This window comes from Eptesicus fuscus, chromosome 14 (assembly GCF_027574615.1).
Source record: "Eptesicus fuscus isolate TK198812 chromosome 14, DD_ASM_mEF_20220401, whole genome shotgun sequence".
NCBI classification, from domain to species: domain Eukaryota; kingdom Metazoa; phylum Chordata; class Mammalia; order Chiroptera; family Vespertilionidae; genus Eptesicus; species Eptesicus fuscus.
The window spans coordinates 5,652,457-5,668,550 of NC_072486.1; the positions used below are offsets into that span (position 1 = coordinate 5,652,457).

At 63.2% G+C, this 16,094-nt stretch overlaps 1 protein-coding gene across 2 annotated transcripts in view; it reads right to left on the bottom strand.

The window, feature by feature from the left end:
- Positions 1–2,935: 2,935 nt before the first annotated feature.
- EEPD1 (endonuclease/exonuclease/phosphatase family domain containing 1) overlaps positions 2,936–16,094 on the bottom strand; it is a 68,946-nt gene continuing 55,787 nt past the window's right edge. The window contains exons 4-8 of one of the 2 annotated variants that reach the window (XM_028154557.2): positions 15,689–15,799; positions 13,609–13,743; positions 11,517–11,655; positions 7,008–7,202; positions 2,936–3,543 (exon numbers count right to left, since the gene is read on the bottom strand). In XM_028154557.2, coding sequence (XP_028010358.2) covers positions 3,344–3,543; positions 7,008–7,202; positions 11,517–11,655; positions 13,609–13,743; positions 15,689–15,799 — 780 coding nt within the window. In that variant the 3' untranslated portion in view covers positions 2,936–3,343. The remainder of the gene's footprint in view (positions 3,544–7,007; positions 7,203–11,516; positions 11,656–13,608; positions 13,744–15,688; positions 15,800–16,094) is intronic. The other variant, XM_054726396.1, reaches the window with a different exon arrangement.

Here is a 16,094-nt window from a genome sequence, read left to right on the forward strand (position 1 = left end):
TACAGACAAGTCAGCCCCACCAGGTCACCCCACACACGTGGCTCCAGCTCCGTGGAGCTGAGCTTGGGGGAGCCACGCATCCCAGCGGCCGCCCCAGCTCGTCAGGGCAGTGGGCACTGGAACCCACGTCCTTCTGCCCCTCGACACCGCCCCCGGGAGCCACTGCTCCGCTCCCGCCTGTGCCAGGAGGGCCTGCCCCGCTCCGCCTGCTCTGTGACCCGAGCGGAGGGCGCAGGCAGCAATGGTGACCTGCGAACCCCCCACCCGCCCTCCGCCGGCCAGGCTCCCGTCCCCCCGCCACCGCAGCCTCTTCCTCTCACTGCAAAGACCCCTGAGCCCCGAACAGCCTCCCTTTTCCTTCCAGTGGTCGGCAAACTCATTCGTCAGCAGAGCCAAATATCAACAGGACAACGATTGAAATTTCTTTTGAGAGCCAAATTTTTTAAACTTAAACTATATAGGTAGGTACATTGTTATTAACTTAATTAGGGTACTCCTAAGCTGGCCTTTGCTAAAAACTCAAGGGGCCAAAGAGCCGCATGTGGCTCGCGAGCCGCAGTTTGCCGGCCATGGCTAGCCTATTACCTTCAAAGATCTGGCCTTTGGCTCCGATTAGTCTTTCCCCCAAAACACACTGCAAGCTTTCGCCACGGGGAACTCTGCTGGCCACGTCCCTCCCTCCACACCCCTGCCCTCACGTTCCCCTGCCCAGATGCCACCCCCCCTCGGCCATGCTTCCCCATCCTACCGCCAAGTCCCAGCTCCAGAGACTCCTCCCCCATGAAGCCTCGGATCTGCCCAGGAAACACCCTCTCCCTCCTCCGAGCCACAGGGCGCTGTCTGCTCACAAGCATTCCCGGGTCCACTCCCATCGGCGCCCGTCCCCTCGAGAGCATTTAACCGTGGCCTTCGGGTCAGAGCTGAGTCGGAATCCCGCCTCGTCACTCACCGGTGTGCAGCCCAGGAGGCCACTCACTGTGAAATGGGGGATGCGTCAGCCTCGAATCCTCAAAGGATGTCCTCAGGTCAGCTGTGTGAGCCCAGGCGGGGGTTCTCCCGGGCAGGCAGCATCCGTCCTTCTCGCCCCTTCCCTCACCTCCCCCCCCCAGCCCCGCACCAGGGCTCCCGACACCCCTTAGGCTGAGGGTGCGCACCTGTGGGCAGACGGATGCCAGAGGCCTGGCAGCTGGGAAAGGGGGCAGGCGCCGCAGGTGAACTCAGGTGAACGTCCCAGCCGGGCTGGGAGCTCCCGTCATGACCTTTGGCTGCACTTCCTTCTAGTCCCGGCCTGCCCCAGGGTCTCCCAACTGGCCTGGGCCTGTGGGGGCGGGAGGGAGGCAGGCAAGGAGACACCGCCGTCTGCCCCAGGAGCTGAGGGTGAGGAAGGTCCACCTTCAGGCCACGTCAATCAGCTGTATGACTCCCTGGGGGTTCCCGTTGGGGAAGGCCGCCTCCCGGCCCCAGCCTGGGCTCAGCCGGGCCGTGGGTGGAGCCATCAGGGGGCAGCGCCAGCAGCAGAGGGGGTCTCCAGGCGGAGAGCTGTCAGGGGCGGGGTGTGAGGGGGGCTCTAGCCCGGGACACCATCTCAGGGATCACCAGCCTGGGTTTCCAGGTTTGCTTTCATTAGGGGGGCCTGTGTGTGTGTGTGTGTGTTTTTAGAAAGGGAGAGAGCAATAGAAACATCAAAGATGAGAGAGAATCATTGATCGGCTGCCTCCTGCACACCCCCACTGGGACTGAAAACACAATCCAGGCATGTGCCCTGACTGGGAATCAGTGACTTCATAGGTCAACGCTCAGCCACTGAGCCACTGAGCCACGCCGGCTGGGCCTGGTTTCCCACAGGTGAGGGGAGAGGCAGGAGCGAATCCGCTGCCTGGCTGCTGCGGGAGGCCCTGCAGAGGCAGGAGGCTCTGAGAGGCGAGGCTTTCGAGGGCCCGGCACCCGGATCCCTGCAGCCCCCTCTTCAGAGACCCTGCAGGCCCTTCTCCCAGGCTCACTCGGAGGGCACAGGAGACCCACCCACCCGGGGCCTGCAGCTGCTGACCAGCACCACCCAGGGCCAGGACCGCGTTGGAGCGACCCCTCGGCCCTGCCCATCCCCAGGGCCTAGCTTGGCGGGTGCACAGTGTGTACCGAATGGATAGAAACACCCCTTTCGTCTCTTCTCTCTGGTGCTTTCCATCTATAGTCCTGGAGGCAGGAGCAGGAAGGACAGCGGGCAGGGGGGCGGCGGCGGGGGAGGGAGGAACCTGGCAGAAAGGCCACACTATGGACAGAGCGGGGTCGGGTGGCAGGGGACGCTGGAGGAGGGCGGGGGTTAGGATAACCCACAGAGGGGCAGACAGATGTGGCGGGATATTACTCAGCAAGGACAAGACATGTGCTGTGAGGCCACGCAAGACCCAGAGGAACCTTAAACGCAGGTTGCCAGGGAGGAAGCCGATCTGAAAAGGCGACCGACTGTGTGATTCCAACCATAGGGCACGCTGGGAAAGGCCGTGGAGAGTGAAAGACCAGTGGTTGCCACGGGTTGGGGGCAGGAGGGATGAAGAGGTGGAGCCCTCCATCATAAAAGACCTCCTAGCAGAGAGGGGGCTCATGGTGAGGGTCAGGCCGGGAGGGAGGAGATGATGTGCAGACTTCAGAGAGTCTAGACCGGATGGGGGAGGGTGGAGGTGGGGAGGGGTTCAGCGGGGTGAAAGGCACTTCTGCAGGGGATGGCATGGAGCTCCCTGGAGGGGCTGCTCTGTGTTTAGGACCCTCAAACCCCCACCCCACCCCACCCAGAGGCATCCAAAGTGGGCACCAAGCACCCGCAGCTGGGGACCCAGCCCCTGACTCTCCCCGAAGCCAGGCAGCTTCATCTGTTTACTTTGCAAAACCAAACTAAAACCCACCGCTCAGAACATCTGAGAAGAACGCTCCGTCACAGTTAGAAGCTTTATGTAATCTGCAGCCAGAACATCACAGACTGGTGGTCAGAGAGGGGAGCTCCCAGCATTGCTCAGCCAGGCCTCGCAGCCCGGAACGCTTTGCACACGCCCTTCCAGCCTCCACGACGGTTCCCTGCGCTGCAACCCACGCGGGATGGACGGCGGCGTCTGCAGAGGTTGGCGGGCCGGAGAGCAGAAGGCATTCCAGTTCCCCGCGGGTTTCCGGTTTGGCCACGGGCACCTCCCTCCCCCACGAGAGGCCCTGAAGGTCCACGAAGAAGGCGGGCAGGTCGGGGCCGGGTGCTGACGGCGGGATGAAGACCACGAGGCAGTGGGACCCGTCTCCCCCCAGGAAGGGCTGCTCCCGCCTGCGCCCCGCGGTTAACGTGGGGAAACCGCCCGTGCCATCACCGCTCGTGCTTAATGTTGGCCTCGCTGTGCTCCAAGGCGACCCCGCTGCCGCTCCGAGGGCCTTCCCTCTTGGTCCCGTCCTTTTCCGCGTAAAACTCGGCCAGCACGGGGCAGTGCTCCGACGCCACGCCGCCCCACGACCAGTTGTCGGGGATCCACGGGTTCGTGAGGCCTTCTCTCAGCACCGCGCAGTGACCTGGGGGAGCGGAGACACAGGGTCAGGGCGGGGACTGCGGGGCCCACGTGCTGATGGGCGGGGCTACGAGCTGGAGGGCGGACCCACATGCTGATCAGGGCGGGCCCCGGGCTGGAGGGCGGACCCACATGCTGATCAGGGCGGGGCCCCGGGCTGGAGGGCAGACCCACATGCTGATCAGGGCGGGGCCCCAGGCTGGAGGGCAGACCCACATGCTGGTGGGCGGGGCCCCGGGCTGGAGGGCGGACCCACATGCTGATCAGGGCGGGGCCCGGGCTGGAGGGCGGACCCACGTGCTATGGGCGGGGCCCCGGGCTGGAGGGCGGACCCACATGCTGATGGGCGGGGCCACAGGCTGGAGGGCGGACCCACGTGCTGATGGGCGGGGCCACGGGCTGGAGGGCGGACCCACGTGCTGATGGGCGGGGCCCCGGGCTGGGGGGCGGACCCACATGCTGATCAGGGCGGGGCCCCAGGCTGGAGGGCAGACCCACATGCTGGTGGGCGGGGCCCCGGGCTGGTGGGCGGACCCACATGCTGATCAGGGCGGGCCCTGGGCTGGAGGGCGGACCCACATGCTGATCAGGGCGGGGCCCGGGCTGGAGGGCGGACCCACGTGCTATGGGCGGGGCCCCGGGCTGGAGGGCGGACCCACATGCTGATGGGCGGGGCCACAGGCTGGAGGGCGGACCCACGTGCTGATGGGCGGGGCCACGGGCTGGAGGGCGGACCCACGTGCTGATGGGCGGGGCCCCGGGCTGGGGGGCGGACCCACATGCTGATCAGGGCGGGGCCCCAGGCTGGAGGGCAGACCCACATGCTGGTGGGCGGGGCCCCGGGCTGGTGGGCGGACCCACATGCTGATCAGGGCGGGCCCTGGGCTGGAGGGCGGACCCACATGCTGATCAGGGCGGGGCCCCGGGCTGGAGGGCGGACCCCATGCTGATGGGCGGGGCCCCGGGCTGGAGGGCGGACCCACGTGCTGATGGGCGGGGCCCCGGGCTGGAGGGCGGACCCACGTGCTATGGGCGGGGCCCCGGGCTGGAGGGCGGACCCACATGCTGATGGGCGGGGCCACAGGCTGGAGGGCGGACCCACGTGCTGATGGGCGGGGCCCCGGGCTGGAGGGCGGACCCACGTGCTGATGGGCGGGGCCCCGGGCTGGGGGGCGGACCCACATGCTGATCAGGGTGGGCCCCGGGCTGGAGGGCGGACCCCATGCTGATGGGCGGGGCCCCGGGCTGGTGGGCGGACCCACATGCTGATCAGGGCGGGGCCCCGGGCTGGGGGGCGGACCCACGTGCTGATGGGCGGGGCCCTGGGCTGGAGGGCGGACCCACATGCTGATGGGCGGGGCCACGGGCTGGAGGGCGGACCCACGTGCTGATGGGCGGGGCCACGGGCTGGAGGGCGGACCCACGTGCTGATGGGCGGGGCCCTGGGCTGGAGGGTGGACCCACATGCTGATGGGCGGGGCCACGGGCTGGAGGGCGGACCCACGTGCTGATGGGCGGGGCCACGGGCTGGAGGGCGGACCCACGTGCTGATGGGCGGGGCCCCGGGCTGGGGGGCGGACCCACATGCTGATCAGGGCGGGGCCCCAGGCTGGAGGGCAGACCCACATGCTGGTGGGTGGGGCCCTGGGCTGGTGGGCGGACCCACATGCTGATCAGGGCGGGGCCCCGGGCTGGTGGGCGGACCCACATGATATAGGGCGGGGTCATGGGTAGTGGATGGACCCACATGCTGATGGGCGGGGCACCGGGTTGGTGGGCGGGGTCACGGGCTGGTGGGTGGAGATGACTCTGCCCCCGAGGCCTGGGGCCCTGCTCACACTGCTACCTGGAGCGCTCGGCCAATGAGATGTCGCGGCCACCCTGTTTCTGGACAGGTGACGCTGATCATTTAGGCCCTGAAAGCCCGCAGTCCAGGCCGCCTGCCCACCCACACCCAGATGGTTGGCCCCTCCTCGCCGCGCACACTTCTAATCTGAGAACAGGAGTGTCTGACACTGGGACAGTCGTCTCCCTGGTTGACCAACGCAAGGCTGGTGGGGGGTCAGTTCCATAAAAAGGGGAACAACGGGCAAGTTACAGAGGCTTAGGAGCCAGTAAATATTTTAGAAGTAAGGATTAAGAAATATATGAAGCAGGAAGGCAATGGAATAGTTCCAAAAGCCGGTGCAGAGCAGTGGAGTGCGAGGCTGTGGCCTTGGGGCGGAGCCACGGGGGCCAGTGGGAGATGCCCAGGCCCTCTGGTCTGAGCCGGGGCCTCCCGGATGGTGGGAACTGCTCCCTGGGCCTCAGCATCTACACCTGAACTGCACAGTGACAGGTGACCTGACTGTGACTTAGGTGGGGGCCTGTGTTCTTGGGCTCCAGGCTAGCTTGGTGAGAACAGTGCCTCTGGGGGCCCCCTCTGGGGAGCTGGCAGTGCATGCGACTGCCATTCCCCCTGAGTCCCACTTTCCCCCTCAGGACACAGTCCCCCAGGAAACCAGTGTCCTGGCTGGACTTTCTAGCCCTGAGGACCTCAGCCCAGCTGCGTGTCCCAGTCCCCAGCGGCCCAGGCCTGGTCTCTCTCACCTGTGACTGTCTCATGGATGTTTCTATGCAAGCCTCCAAGCAGCACAGAGAACCCAGTTCCTCTCTCAGCAGAAGCGCCTGCTGTGGCTTCCACATTTCTAATTGTTTTCTGACCCCAAACAGTCATCTCAGCAGGTTCCTGTTTTTGGGGTGGGCTGCTTTTCAGTGCTGATTACCCACAGCACCCTGGTCCTGGTGAGGTCCTGTCTAAAGTGCTTCTCCCGCCTTATCGGTCACCCCCTGACACTCTGCTCACCCCAACTGCTGCTCCTGGGCACTGTGTGTGCGTAACCGCAGGCCCCACACAGCACCTGGATGTGACAGGCCGGAGAAATGCTTGCTGAGCGGCGAGGCGTCCTAGACTTAGGGTAAGGTGTCAGTTCATCTCATACCCAGGTCTGCCCGGGACACCCTCCATGTACCTTGTTGTAGGCCAGTGAATGCCTTTCCATTCTTTTCCACACCCCCCTTCACTCTTAAAAGTGGCTCTGTTGCCCTAGCCGGTGTGGCTCAGTGGATAGAGCGTCGGCCTGCAGACTGAAAGGTCCCAGGTTCGATTCCGGTCAAGGGCATGTACCTTGGTTGCGGGCACATCCCCAGTAGGGGGTGTGCAGGAGGCAGCTGATCGATGTTTCTCTCGCATCGATGTTTCTAACTCTCTATCCCTCTCCCTTCCTCTCTGTAAAAAAAATAAAATATATTAAAAGTGGCTCTGTTGGAGTGACAGGTACATGGTGACTTGAGCTGTAACCCCATAACTGCCCCCAGAGGAGGTAGGTGACCCCCGCCTCCTGCTCAGCCCAGTCGATCGGCACTGCCGGTTCCGACAGCTTTCGCTTCCTCCCCCGAGCAGGAGAGAGGAGGAGCGACCGGCTTTACCTGTGAAAACCTTCCTCAGGCTTTTACTGATCCAGATGTTGTCCAGGGACTTGGAGCCCTGCGGATTCTTGGTGCTGATGTTGGTGAAGGTGTGCGCCGGGACCAGGGGGTGGAATCTTTCTTTCCGCAGGAGGTCATGGTCGCTGCTGTCCGGGCCCTGGCCGAAGTCCCCCAGGACAACCACGTCCTTCTCTCCTGGAAGCGGAAGGGAGAAAATCAGGAGTGGGCGTCGCGGCCGGAAGGACACCCGGCGCTGACCACAGCCCGTTTGTAAGTGGGGCCGCGAGTCTGACTTGATGCCCCCAGGGGTCAGGACGGCCGCGTAGTTCTCATTCTTCCGATTTTTCCAAATTCCTTGTACAAAAATCCCCAAACCTTAAAGAGGAGGTTAGTAACACACTTGGTAACGGGGGGCCATGTGTGCGGAGGTCACCCTTAGTCCAGCTCGTGGGTTCCAAATCTCACAGCAGAAGGAGGCCTAAGGGTCTCGCCCGGAGATTTTACAAAAGCTCAGAGAAACGTTCACTGAACACAGAGGAAAGCCATGTGAAGATGCAGGGAGAAGGTGGCCGCCTGAACGCCAAGGACGGCGGCCTCGGGGGAACCCAGCCCGGCTGACATCCTGGCCTTGGCCTCTGGCCTCAGAACTGGGGGAAAATGGATGTGCTGTGCAAGCCGCCGGCGGTGTTCTGTTAGGCAGCCCCAGCGGACGAATACAGAGCCGCCCCGGAGAGCTTTTCTCTTTAAAGCATTTTCAACGTTTCTCCCTCGGTCTGATGTATACTAGCGAGTGGGACGGTTACGAAGAATTGCCCAAAGTGAGCAGATGTTCCGAAAGGGCAGTGGGCCCCGGGGGCTCAGCGAGACTCGTTGACAGCCTGACCATCGCCGCGTGTCTCCGGGTCCCTGCAGGGAGCCATGACATCACAGGGCGCAGTGTTTCTGTCACGCCTTTCTTTTAAAAAAAATGTTTTATTGATTTCAGAGAGAGGAACAGAAACATCGATGATTTACACCCCCTCCTGGGGATGGAGCCCACAACCCGGGTATGTGCCCTGACTGGGCATCGAACCGTGACCTCCTGGTTCACAGGTCGATGCTCAGTCACTGAGGCTTTGAAGAAAGCAGTTCATAGACGAGAGCCCGCTGTACCCGCTGTACCCGAGGCACCCAGCAAATCCTTTTCCTTGACCGGAATCTGCTTCAGTAACAATGGCTAAGGGAAGAAGCGAAAGTGAAATGGCACAAGCCACCAGCAGAGGGCACTCGGGCACCGCAGGGGACCCTCGGCTAGGGGCAGGAGGGACAAAAAGGGGATGAGACGGAAGCCTTCCCGAGGCTTCCTTGTGTGGGCAGCAGAGATGGCCCCTCGCCCTCCACCGGAATGACCTGTCTTGAGAAATCAGTGCCAACTTCCAGTGGGAAAGCTGACCTGAGAGTAATGTTCACAACAAGTCCAACCTGGCCATGTCAATCATCCGCTGAGCCCGGGCCCTGGCCCCGTGCCAGGCCCTCTCTGCAGGTAAGTCAGAGCCAGCCCTCCACTCCAGGATCGCCCATAGAGCCGGGATGACACAGCCACGTGGACATGGGTGGGGGTTCATCGCAAACCCCGCCCACCCCCCCCCCCGGTGCCTGGAACAGGGCCTGCTGCACACAGACACTCAGTGGACACACATGGACTCAACAGGTGGAAGGCTGAGGAACCCTCAGAACTCAGGTGCCGCTCACGTTGGAAAGAAAGGGAGGGGGGTGGCTGCCTGTATTGACGATGGAGGAAAAGGAAGGTGCTAACAGGCTGAGGTGAAGGTCCCCGCAAGGAGAGGTCTCCCTGGGGGCAGACCTGAGGAGGGGGGCCTGGAGGACCATTCTCCACCAGGAGGGATGCTGGGTGTGCGGCCTCGGGAGCGAAAGGCGCGCTCTTCTGTTTTCCGTGGAGGTGGCCGCAGCTCTTTCCGCACAGGCGCCGCCCGCCGGCATCCTCACGGCTCCGCTCCTTTGGGTGACGGCGGGGGAGCCACCGAGACCCTGCTTATCGCTGAGAATCTCAAGGTGCAGAGGCCTGCATTCCCCAGAGAGCATTGCCTCGGCGGGCTCCCTGGTCACGTCCTAGGCTCCCGAAGGGAAGGGAGATGCTCGGGTGGATTTCCTCGACGGCCGGCATGTAACACACCAGTGATGACAGACGGCCCCGAGGCATGTAACACGTCAGTGACGATGGCAGGTGCCGGGCCCGCGGAGGGGCCGTCCCACGCAGATGCCGGGCGCTACCGTGTGCCGGCGCTGGTCTGGCCCCGTGGGGTCTGAGAGCAGAAGACGCCATCGGGTGACGGGCACAGCCCCCGCTGGCACCAGCCTGGCACAGCCTGACAACGGCAGGAAGGCCCGAGCTCGCCAGCCGCCTGGCTCTGTTGGCTGCGACAGCCCGTGGAGCGAGGCTGGGCCTCGGGTTCAGCTGAGCCGCCCGTGCCTGTGATGTGCCCGCTGCGCCCGCGGCAGGGGCCCTTCCTGAGTCCTCGGGTGGCCGAGTCCCGGGTTAATAGGCGGGGGGTCACCGGCAGCCTGAGTCACGGCCCACACCCGACGGTCAAGGCCGCGCCGCTGTGGGTCAGCAGCCCGAGGGGACTGGGAGCATGAACCCGCCCAGACTTTCTGATGCAAAGCGGGCCGCTCCCTGGTGTCAGAGCGCCTGGGCTGCCGACGGTTATCAGCGCAGCAGCGCCCTGGCGGGTTTCCTCTCTGTTCCGCGTTAAAAAAGGGAAAAGGGAAAAGCTTGAGATCAAGAACAACAGAAATGACCACAGCTTTTAAAAGCTATCCAGCCATCCTTCTGAACAGGTTACAGACGAACTATAGGCGAACCGTTTCCCATAGCTGCTCCCTTTTCAGCCCAAAGACTCATCTTTTCAGGAGAACGCTGGTCCCAGCACATCCTGGCCCCGAACCGAGGCTGCATTTCGATGTTCAGAGCAGCCAAAAGGCGGAAACAACCCACGTGCCCCCTGGCGGATGGGCAGGTGGTAAATGTTCAGGGTGGGGCAACAGTAAGCGTACGGTTGTGTGTGTGGGAAATAATACAGTAAGAAATAATCATACAAGAATAAACTGTGTTTCGAATACCCACAGCTATAAACCTACTTTTGCTCCACCCTATAGGCAGCGGTATGGTGTCTGGCCTTAAAAAGGAGGAAATTCTGGCCCGTGCTCCAACATAAAGGAAACTTGAGGACGTGAGGCTAAACGAAATAAGCCCGACACGAAAGGGCAAAGACTTGAAGATTCTACCTCTAGGAGGTCCCTAGAGCAGCCACTTCCACCAGATGCATAAAAAGACCCAAAAACTAATAAAGAGGAAAAGCTAATAGAGACAGAAAGGGGATGGAGGTTCCCAGGCATGGCGGGGGTCGGGGGGTGGGGGGGTGTCAGGGGGAGTTAGTGGTTAAGGGGACAGAGTCTCCGTTTAGGACGGCGACACAGTTCTGCAGATGGATGGTGGTGACGGTCGCACAACCCAGTGAATGTACTGTGTGCCACTGACTCTTACACTTAGGAGTGGCTGGGATGGCCGATTTTACGTTATGTGTCTTTTATGCAATAAAACAATCTCAAATGTAAGCCTGTAGTTTGGCCAAATTACTTTTGTAGTCGATTCTTCATTAACTGACTACATTGTGAGGGGCCAATGTAACAAGAAACATGCTGAGAAAGCGAGAGAATGTCGGTCAGAACTCAAAAACGTGAGAGAGAATTCCAGGCGGTGAGCCCTCACCGGAGAAGGCCGGCGTCCCGAAAACCCAAGTCCGGCCGAAACATCCCGGCTTGGCCACCCTGGCCGCTCCTCCTCCCGGCAAACCACACTCAGATCTGCCTTTTCCTGTGCTCTAATCCTCCTGGAACCGTCCGAGTCAACGCACGTCCACCAGCACCGATGGGCTTGGTCCCCCCGGTCCGCGAGCCCCCGGGCACCTGTGAGGGCGGCACTGCTGGGTCCCCATCGGGTGACGGGCCTGAGGCCCTGCAGCTGCTGAAGGGCCGAGATGAAAAGCAGCTTTTCCGAGAGCTCCGGCCGCCAGTGCTGTCTGCGTCCCGCAGCGAGAAACGCACGCGCTGCCCGCCGATCGGGCCTTCCCACTGCCGTCCCTTGTCACCAGCCGTCTCTCCTTCCCAAGATGAGCGCGTGCGGAGGCGCAGGCGGCACCACACGGTGGCACAGCCGAGGTGGTGTCATCGACCCCCAACCCTTTCCATCACAGACAGGCGGGGAGCCCCAAAGCCAATGCTGTGGGCCGCGCATGCTAGACGCGCAGAGACAAGGAGGTCCCCGTGCACGGGGACCCAGCTCCGGAAGGTGCGGGCGTGGCCGCCTCCTGTGCCCTCACCATGCCCCCTGCCCATCCAAGCACCAGCCTGCAGGACCAGGGATGCTGGCAGAGCCCGCCCTGCCCGCCCCACAGAGCCCGCCCCGCAGAAGCGGGAGCCTCGGCCCCGCCCCGGAGAACCACTTCCCACCTTTCAGGGTTTCCTGCAAGGCCTGGGCGAAGCTGGCCGCACGGTGGCCATCGCTGTGGTTCCTGCTTGGATTCTCCCCCGCGGCGAGGGGCGGGGTCGCCAGGTGAAGGTTCACGAGGGTCAAGTCATGACTTCCCACCTGGACGGGAGGAGACAAAGCAACAGGGACGGGCTTAGAGGCTTCTGTTCCCCGTTTCCATTACCACCGACTCGCCGTGGTTTCATACACAACGTGGGCAGCCGGAGGCGAGGCAGGGGCCCTGTGAGCGGGGTCAGAGGGCCCTGCAGGACGAGACCTAAATGTGCTTTCGCCCAACCCTCACGGCACCCTCTCCTGCTGGGCCTGGGAAGTTGGCCCATCTGGAACGCCAGGGTTTTCCCTCCTAAGCAACCACAAGGGAGGGGGGCGGCTCTAGCAGCTGCTGGTTACAAAGCTCAGGGTCCTCCCCGGGGTGGGGGACTGCCTGGATCCCCTGCAAGGCCCACTGTGGGCCCGCCCCCTTCCCCACCCCCCCACATCCCCCACCGCAGTGCCTTCTCTCCCCCTGGAGGCCCCTGCGCCCCCATGCTCGCTTTCACCTGCCACACAGGCTCTGCCCCGTCCTGCGTCCCCAGGAGGGGGCCGCGGGGTGCAGGTGAGGCTGGGCCTGAGCTCGCACTGCTGCTTGGCTGCTGGGGTTTGGCAATCCTGACTTCCGTCTGTCACGGCAGCCCCACCGCACACTGATGGGAAGGGAGGACGTGCAGGGGCCCCGGGGAAGTGAGCCCCGCCTGCCACCATCCCCCGCCCGGAGCTCTCTGCAGCTGTGGCTCTGACCGCAGAGGCCCCCTCTTCATGTGGGCAGGGAAACCCCACCTGGGGAGCCCCGAGAGAGAAGCCACGCCTCTGTCCTGTGCTGCGGCCTGGCCCAGAATGGGGCACGAAGCACGGGCGGCTGAGGGCCTGCCGAGGGGCGGCTTCACTTAGAGAATGTGGGCCGATCGCCGCCTCCTACAGACACCGCGGGCGCTGGCTGTCGCCCCGTGGCCGAAGCTGGCACAACCACTGAGCATAAAGGGGTCCCGATGTTGTGAGGAGGGTTTAGGGATGACGCCCAGCTGGTTTCCACATCCGGACCAGGAGCAGACCCCCCTGGTCCCCCAGGTGTGTGCTCACCAATCCCTGCGACCCTGCAGCCACAGGGGGAGGAGGGCATGCGCCCAACCACCCAACACAGCCCCCAAGCAGGGCAGCCCCCGCCAGTGGAGCCGGGGCCCCGGGAGAGCTCTGGCTGGGGCAGCTCCGGGGCTCCGGACCTGCTCTGCAGCCCGTGGAGGGGCGGCCTGCCAGCCCTGAGTGCGGGACACACCTGCGGGGCCCTGTGAGGCACAGGTCAGTGCCATGGGGTCAGTCAATGGCCTGCCAGCTTCGTGGTCTGTCCTGGCCGCGGGCCTCTCCTCCCCGCCGCCGCCCAGCACCTGCCCGCCTGCCGTCCGCCCACACTGCCCGGGGCATCGGGACCAGAGAGGCAGCTCGGCCCGGTCTGCAGCTGCTCTTGCCTCTGGGGGACACACACTCGCACAGGTGAGGGTGCATCTGGAGCCGTCCTGGCCCCACACCCCAGAGGCCCCTCCCAAAACCCCTCCCAACCCAAATGAGCCCCCGAGGGGCCCCTTCTGCCTGGACAGGAGGAGAAGGGCCCGGCCGCCGGCCCCTGGCCCAGCTGCTGTGTGTGTGTGGGTGGTGGGGGGGGGGGGGTGGGCGGGGAGAGCAGGGGCGCTGGAGCAGCAGGGAGGTGCTTGAGAAGCTGGCCAGTCTGGGCCCGGTCCCGGACACTCCGTAAGGCTCGGGGTCCAGGAGTCCCGGAGTTTAAGGAAGTCTCCCGGGGGGTTTTGGTGTGTGAGGTTTGGGGGCCAGCGCCTGCTGTCCTTCCCGCCCAGATGTGGGGATTCTCAGAGCCCGGGTCCCCCCGAACCCCTCATTCCTGCCCTGGCAAGGTCACCGCCAAGGGAAACCCCGGAGGCCAGCCAGCCGAGGCGTCCCGGGCGCCCAGCTTACAGAGGACATCCCCCTTAGGAGAAGCGGGCCTTCGTGGTGACGCGGAGCGGGTACCTTGAAACGCGCCAGGTACGGGCTGGGGCCCGCGGGCTTCCCGTGCCCGTTGCCCGGGGAGCTCTCCTGCGAGGCGGCGTCTCTCAGCTCCACCCCGGCCCCCGCGTCCCACAGGAACCCCGAGAAGCCGGCCCCCTGCGGGAGAAGAGAGGCGTTAGTTTGGAGAGGGGTGGGGCTCGGGGCTGGGGGACTGGGGGACGAGGAAGGAGGTCCTGGGTTACACAATCAGGGGCTGTTCCTGAAGGAAAAGCTCACCCTCCAGACATCTCATACCACCAGTGTCCCAATTCCCAGGGCTTTCCGTACAGCCGGGCTCCTGGGCGCTTCTCCCGTGTGGGTTGGGGCACCTTTGTAATCATCCCGTCCTATGAGGTAGTTACTCCCATTCCCATGGGCCAGAGGAAGACCAGCTGCTCAGAGAGGGTAAGTAACTCCCCCGAGACCCACAGCGGGTAAATGGCAATGCTGGGAGTCCAGACAAGAAGGTCCGAGGGCTGGGTGTGCTGACCGATCGCCGGCCGCTTATAGCACACGGGGCCTGGCAGGCGCCCCACAAACACAGGGTGAATGGAGGCGGGGTAACAGGCCCAATGCAGCAACGGGTCAGGCCCTCCGGAGGTGGACAGGACCCCCGGGGCCTGAAGCCGGGAGCAGGCGCTGTGAGGGCCGGAGGGGGCAGGCAGACAGGCCGTGCTGGCAGGAGGCGGTGCTTGGGGCTGACCCCTGCCATCCCTGGCAGTGTGTGGGGGGATATTTGTTGAAGGGATGACTACCGAGTGTTAAAGGGGCTGTAAGAGCATCATGAACCTGCGTATGTGTCCAGTGCTATTAGCAACAACGACAAGGCCAGGTGCTATGATTTCTGTGTGGACTGAGGATACAGGGTTTTCCCTTCTAAGCAACCAGGTCTGCAGGCTGCTCTTGCCTCTGGGGGACACACACTCACAGAGGTGAGGGCGCAGAGTGGTAAAAACGAGACCTACTCCGTCCAACTCAGCGCTATTCCCACCCTACGGTGAGCGCACAGGGTGTCTCCCACAGTAACCAGCTCCACCCCAACACATAAAGCCCGGAGAAAGGAGGTTTCCAGCACGTGTTTAAACAGTCGCTAAGAAGAGACCTTATGGTCCGCCATGGCTGGGTAACTGTAATCCAGCTTAGTTATCATGTAAAAGCCCCAAATCTTAATGCCACTCACAGAAAGACAAGCCTATGTCATTTATAAGCATACTAGAGGCCCAGTGCACGAAATTCGTGCATGGGTAGGGTCCCTAGCAGCTGCAGGCTGCCGGTCAGGGCCTCCCTTCCCCCAGCCACCTGCCACTGCTGCTGGCCGGGCCGGGGCGGGGCTGGCCAGGGGGAGGGGCCGCGGGCAGTTGGCCCTCGCCTTGGTGGAACTCCCAGTCAAACTCCCAGTCGAATTCCCGGTCAAGGGGACAATGTGCATATTAGGCTTTTATTATATAGGATTTGCTATATTGGATTTATAGGGAAATTATGTGATGACACAGTTCCCGACCCATGATTAACTAACACCAGTCTATTTTAAAACCTAAAACTCCACAGATATCCAACCTCCCAAATGAGCAAACACTGGTCTTCTGTGGGATGTGTAAGAGTGCAAATGTACACACACAGCCACAGGGTGATACTAAGGAAAGAAAATTGGAAACTAAAATCTGCTGAACGCTGGTTGCCACCATTTTCACAGTTTCCACCGCCCGCAGCGAGCCCTTGGCGAGTGAACTAAGTGACTCCCAAGTTTTCAGCCCACCAGCAGCAGGCTCTCCATAGCTCGGCAGAGGACAAAGGTCAGAAGCGCCCCATGTGTTGCCTCAGCTCCAGACAGGATTTCTGCCCCCTCCCAGCCCCCCAAACTCCCATTTCCGCCCGGGGAGCCGTCCGTTCCCATCTCGGCACAGACTGAGAACCGGGCGTTTAGAAATGGGTGGAAAAAACAGGCAGAAAGACAAAACTGCATGAAGGGCGATGGCAGAGGGAACTATCAGATGCCTGTGAGGAGGGAAAAGGGCGTCCCGGTGCAGTGTGAGGAAAAGGCCCGCTCTGGGGAGCAGGGTACCTTCTGGAGCCGAGCCGAGGGCGTGTCGGCGACCGCGGCCTTCCAGCACCCCCGCGGCCCCTTCCACCTGCGGATGCTGGGCAGGACCGGCTGGTTGAGCTCCGCACAGAACTGCAAAGACAAAGACGGAGCGGTCAGTGAGGCCGGGGGCGGCCCGGGAGCCGGGGGTGGGGGGTCCTGAGGCAGCGTCCTCACGGCGGGCTCCATCCCGGTGCAAGGACCCCGGCGACGAAACCCAGCCACCACACCTTGAAAAGCAGACTGTCCGTCTATGACACGCACAGTGACCCCTAGGGGACTCCTTCGTGGCAATGGGCTCTCTCCGCAGCCGCTGGCACACACAGTTCAGAACGCGCCGTCCTTGCAAAACTCGTGCAGCCGAGGTCCCGGGGGGCCCAGGTCGGCA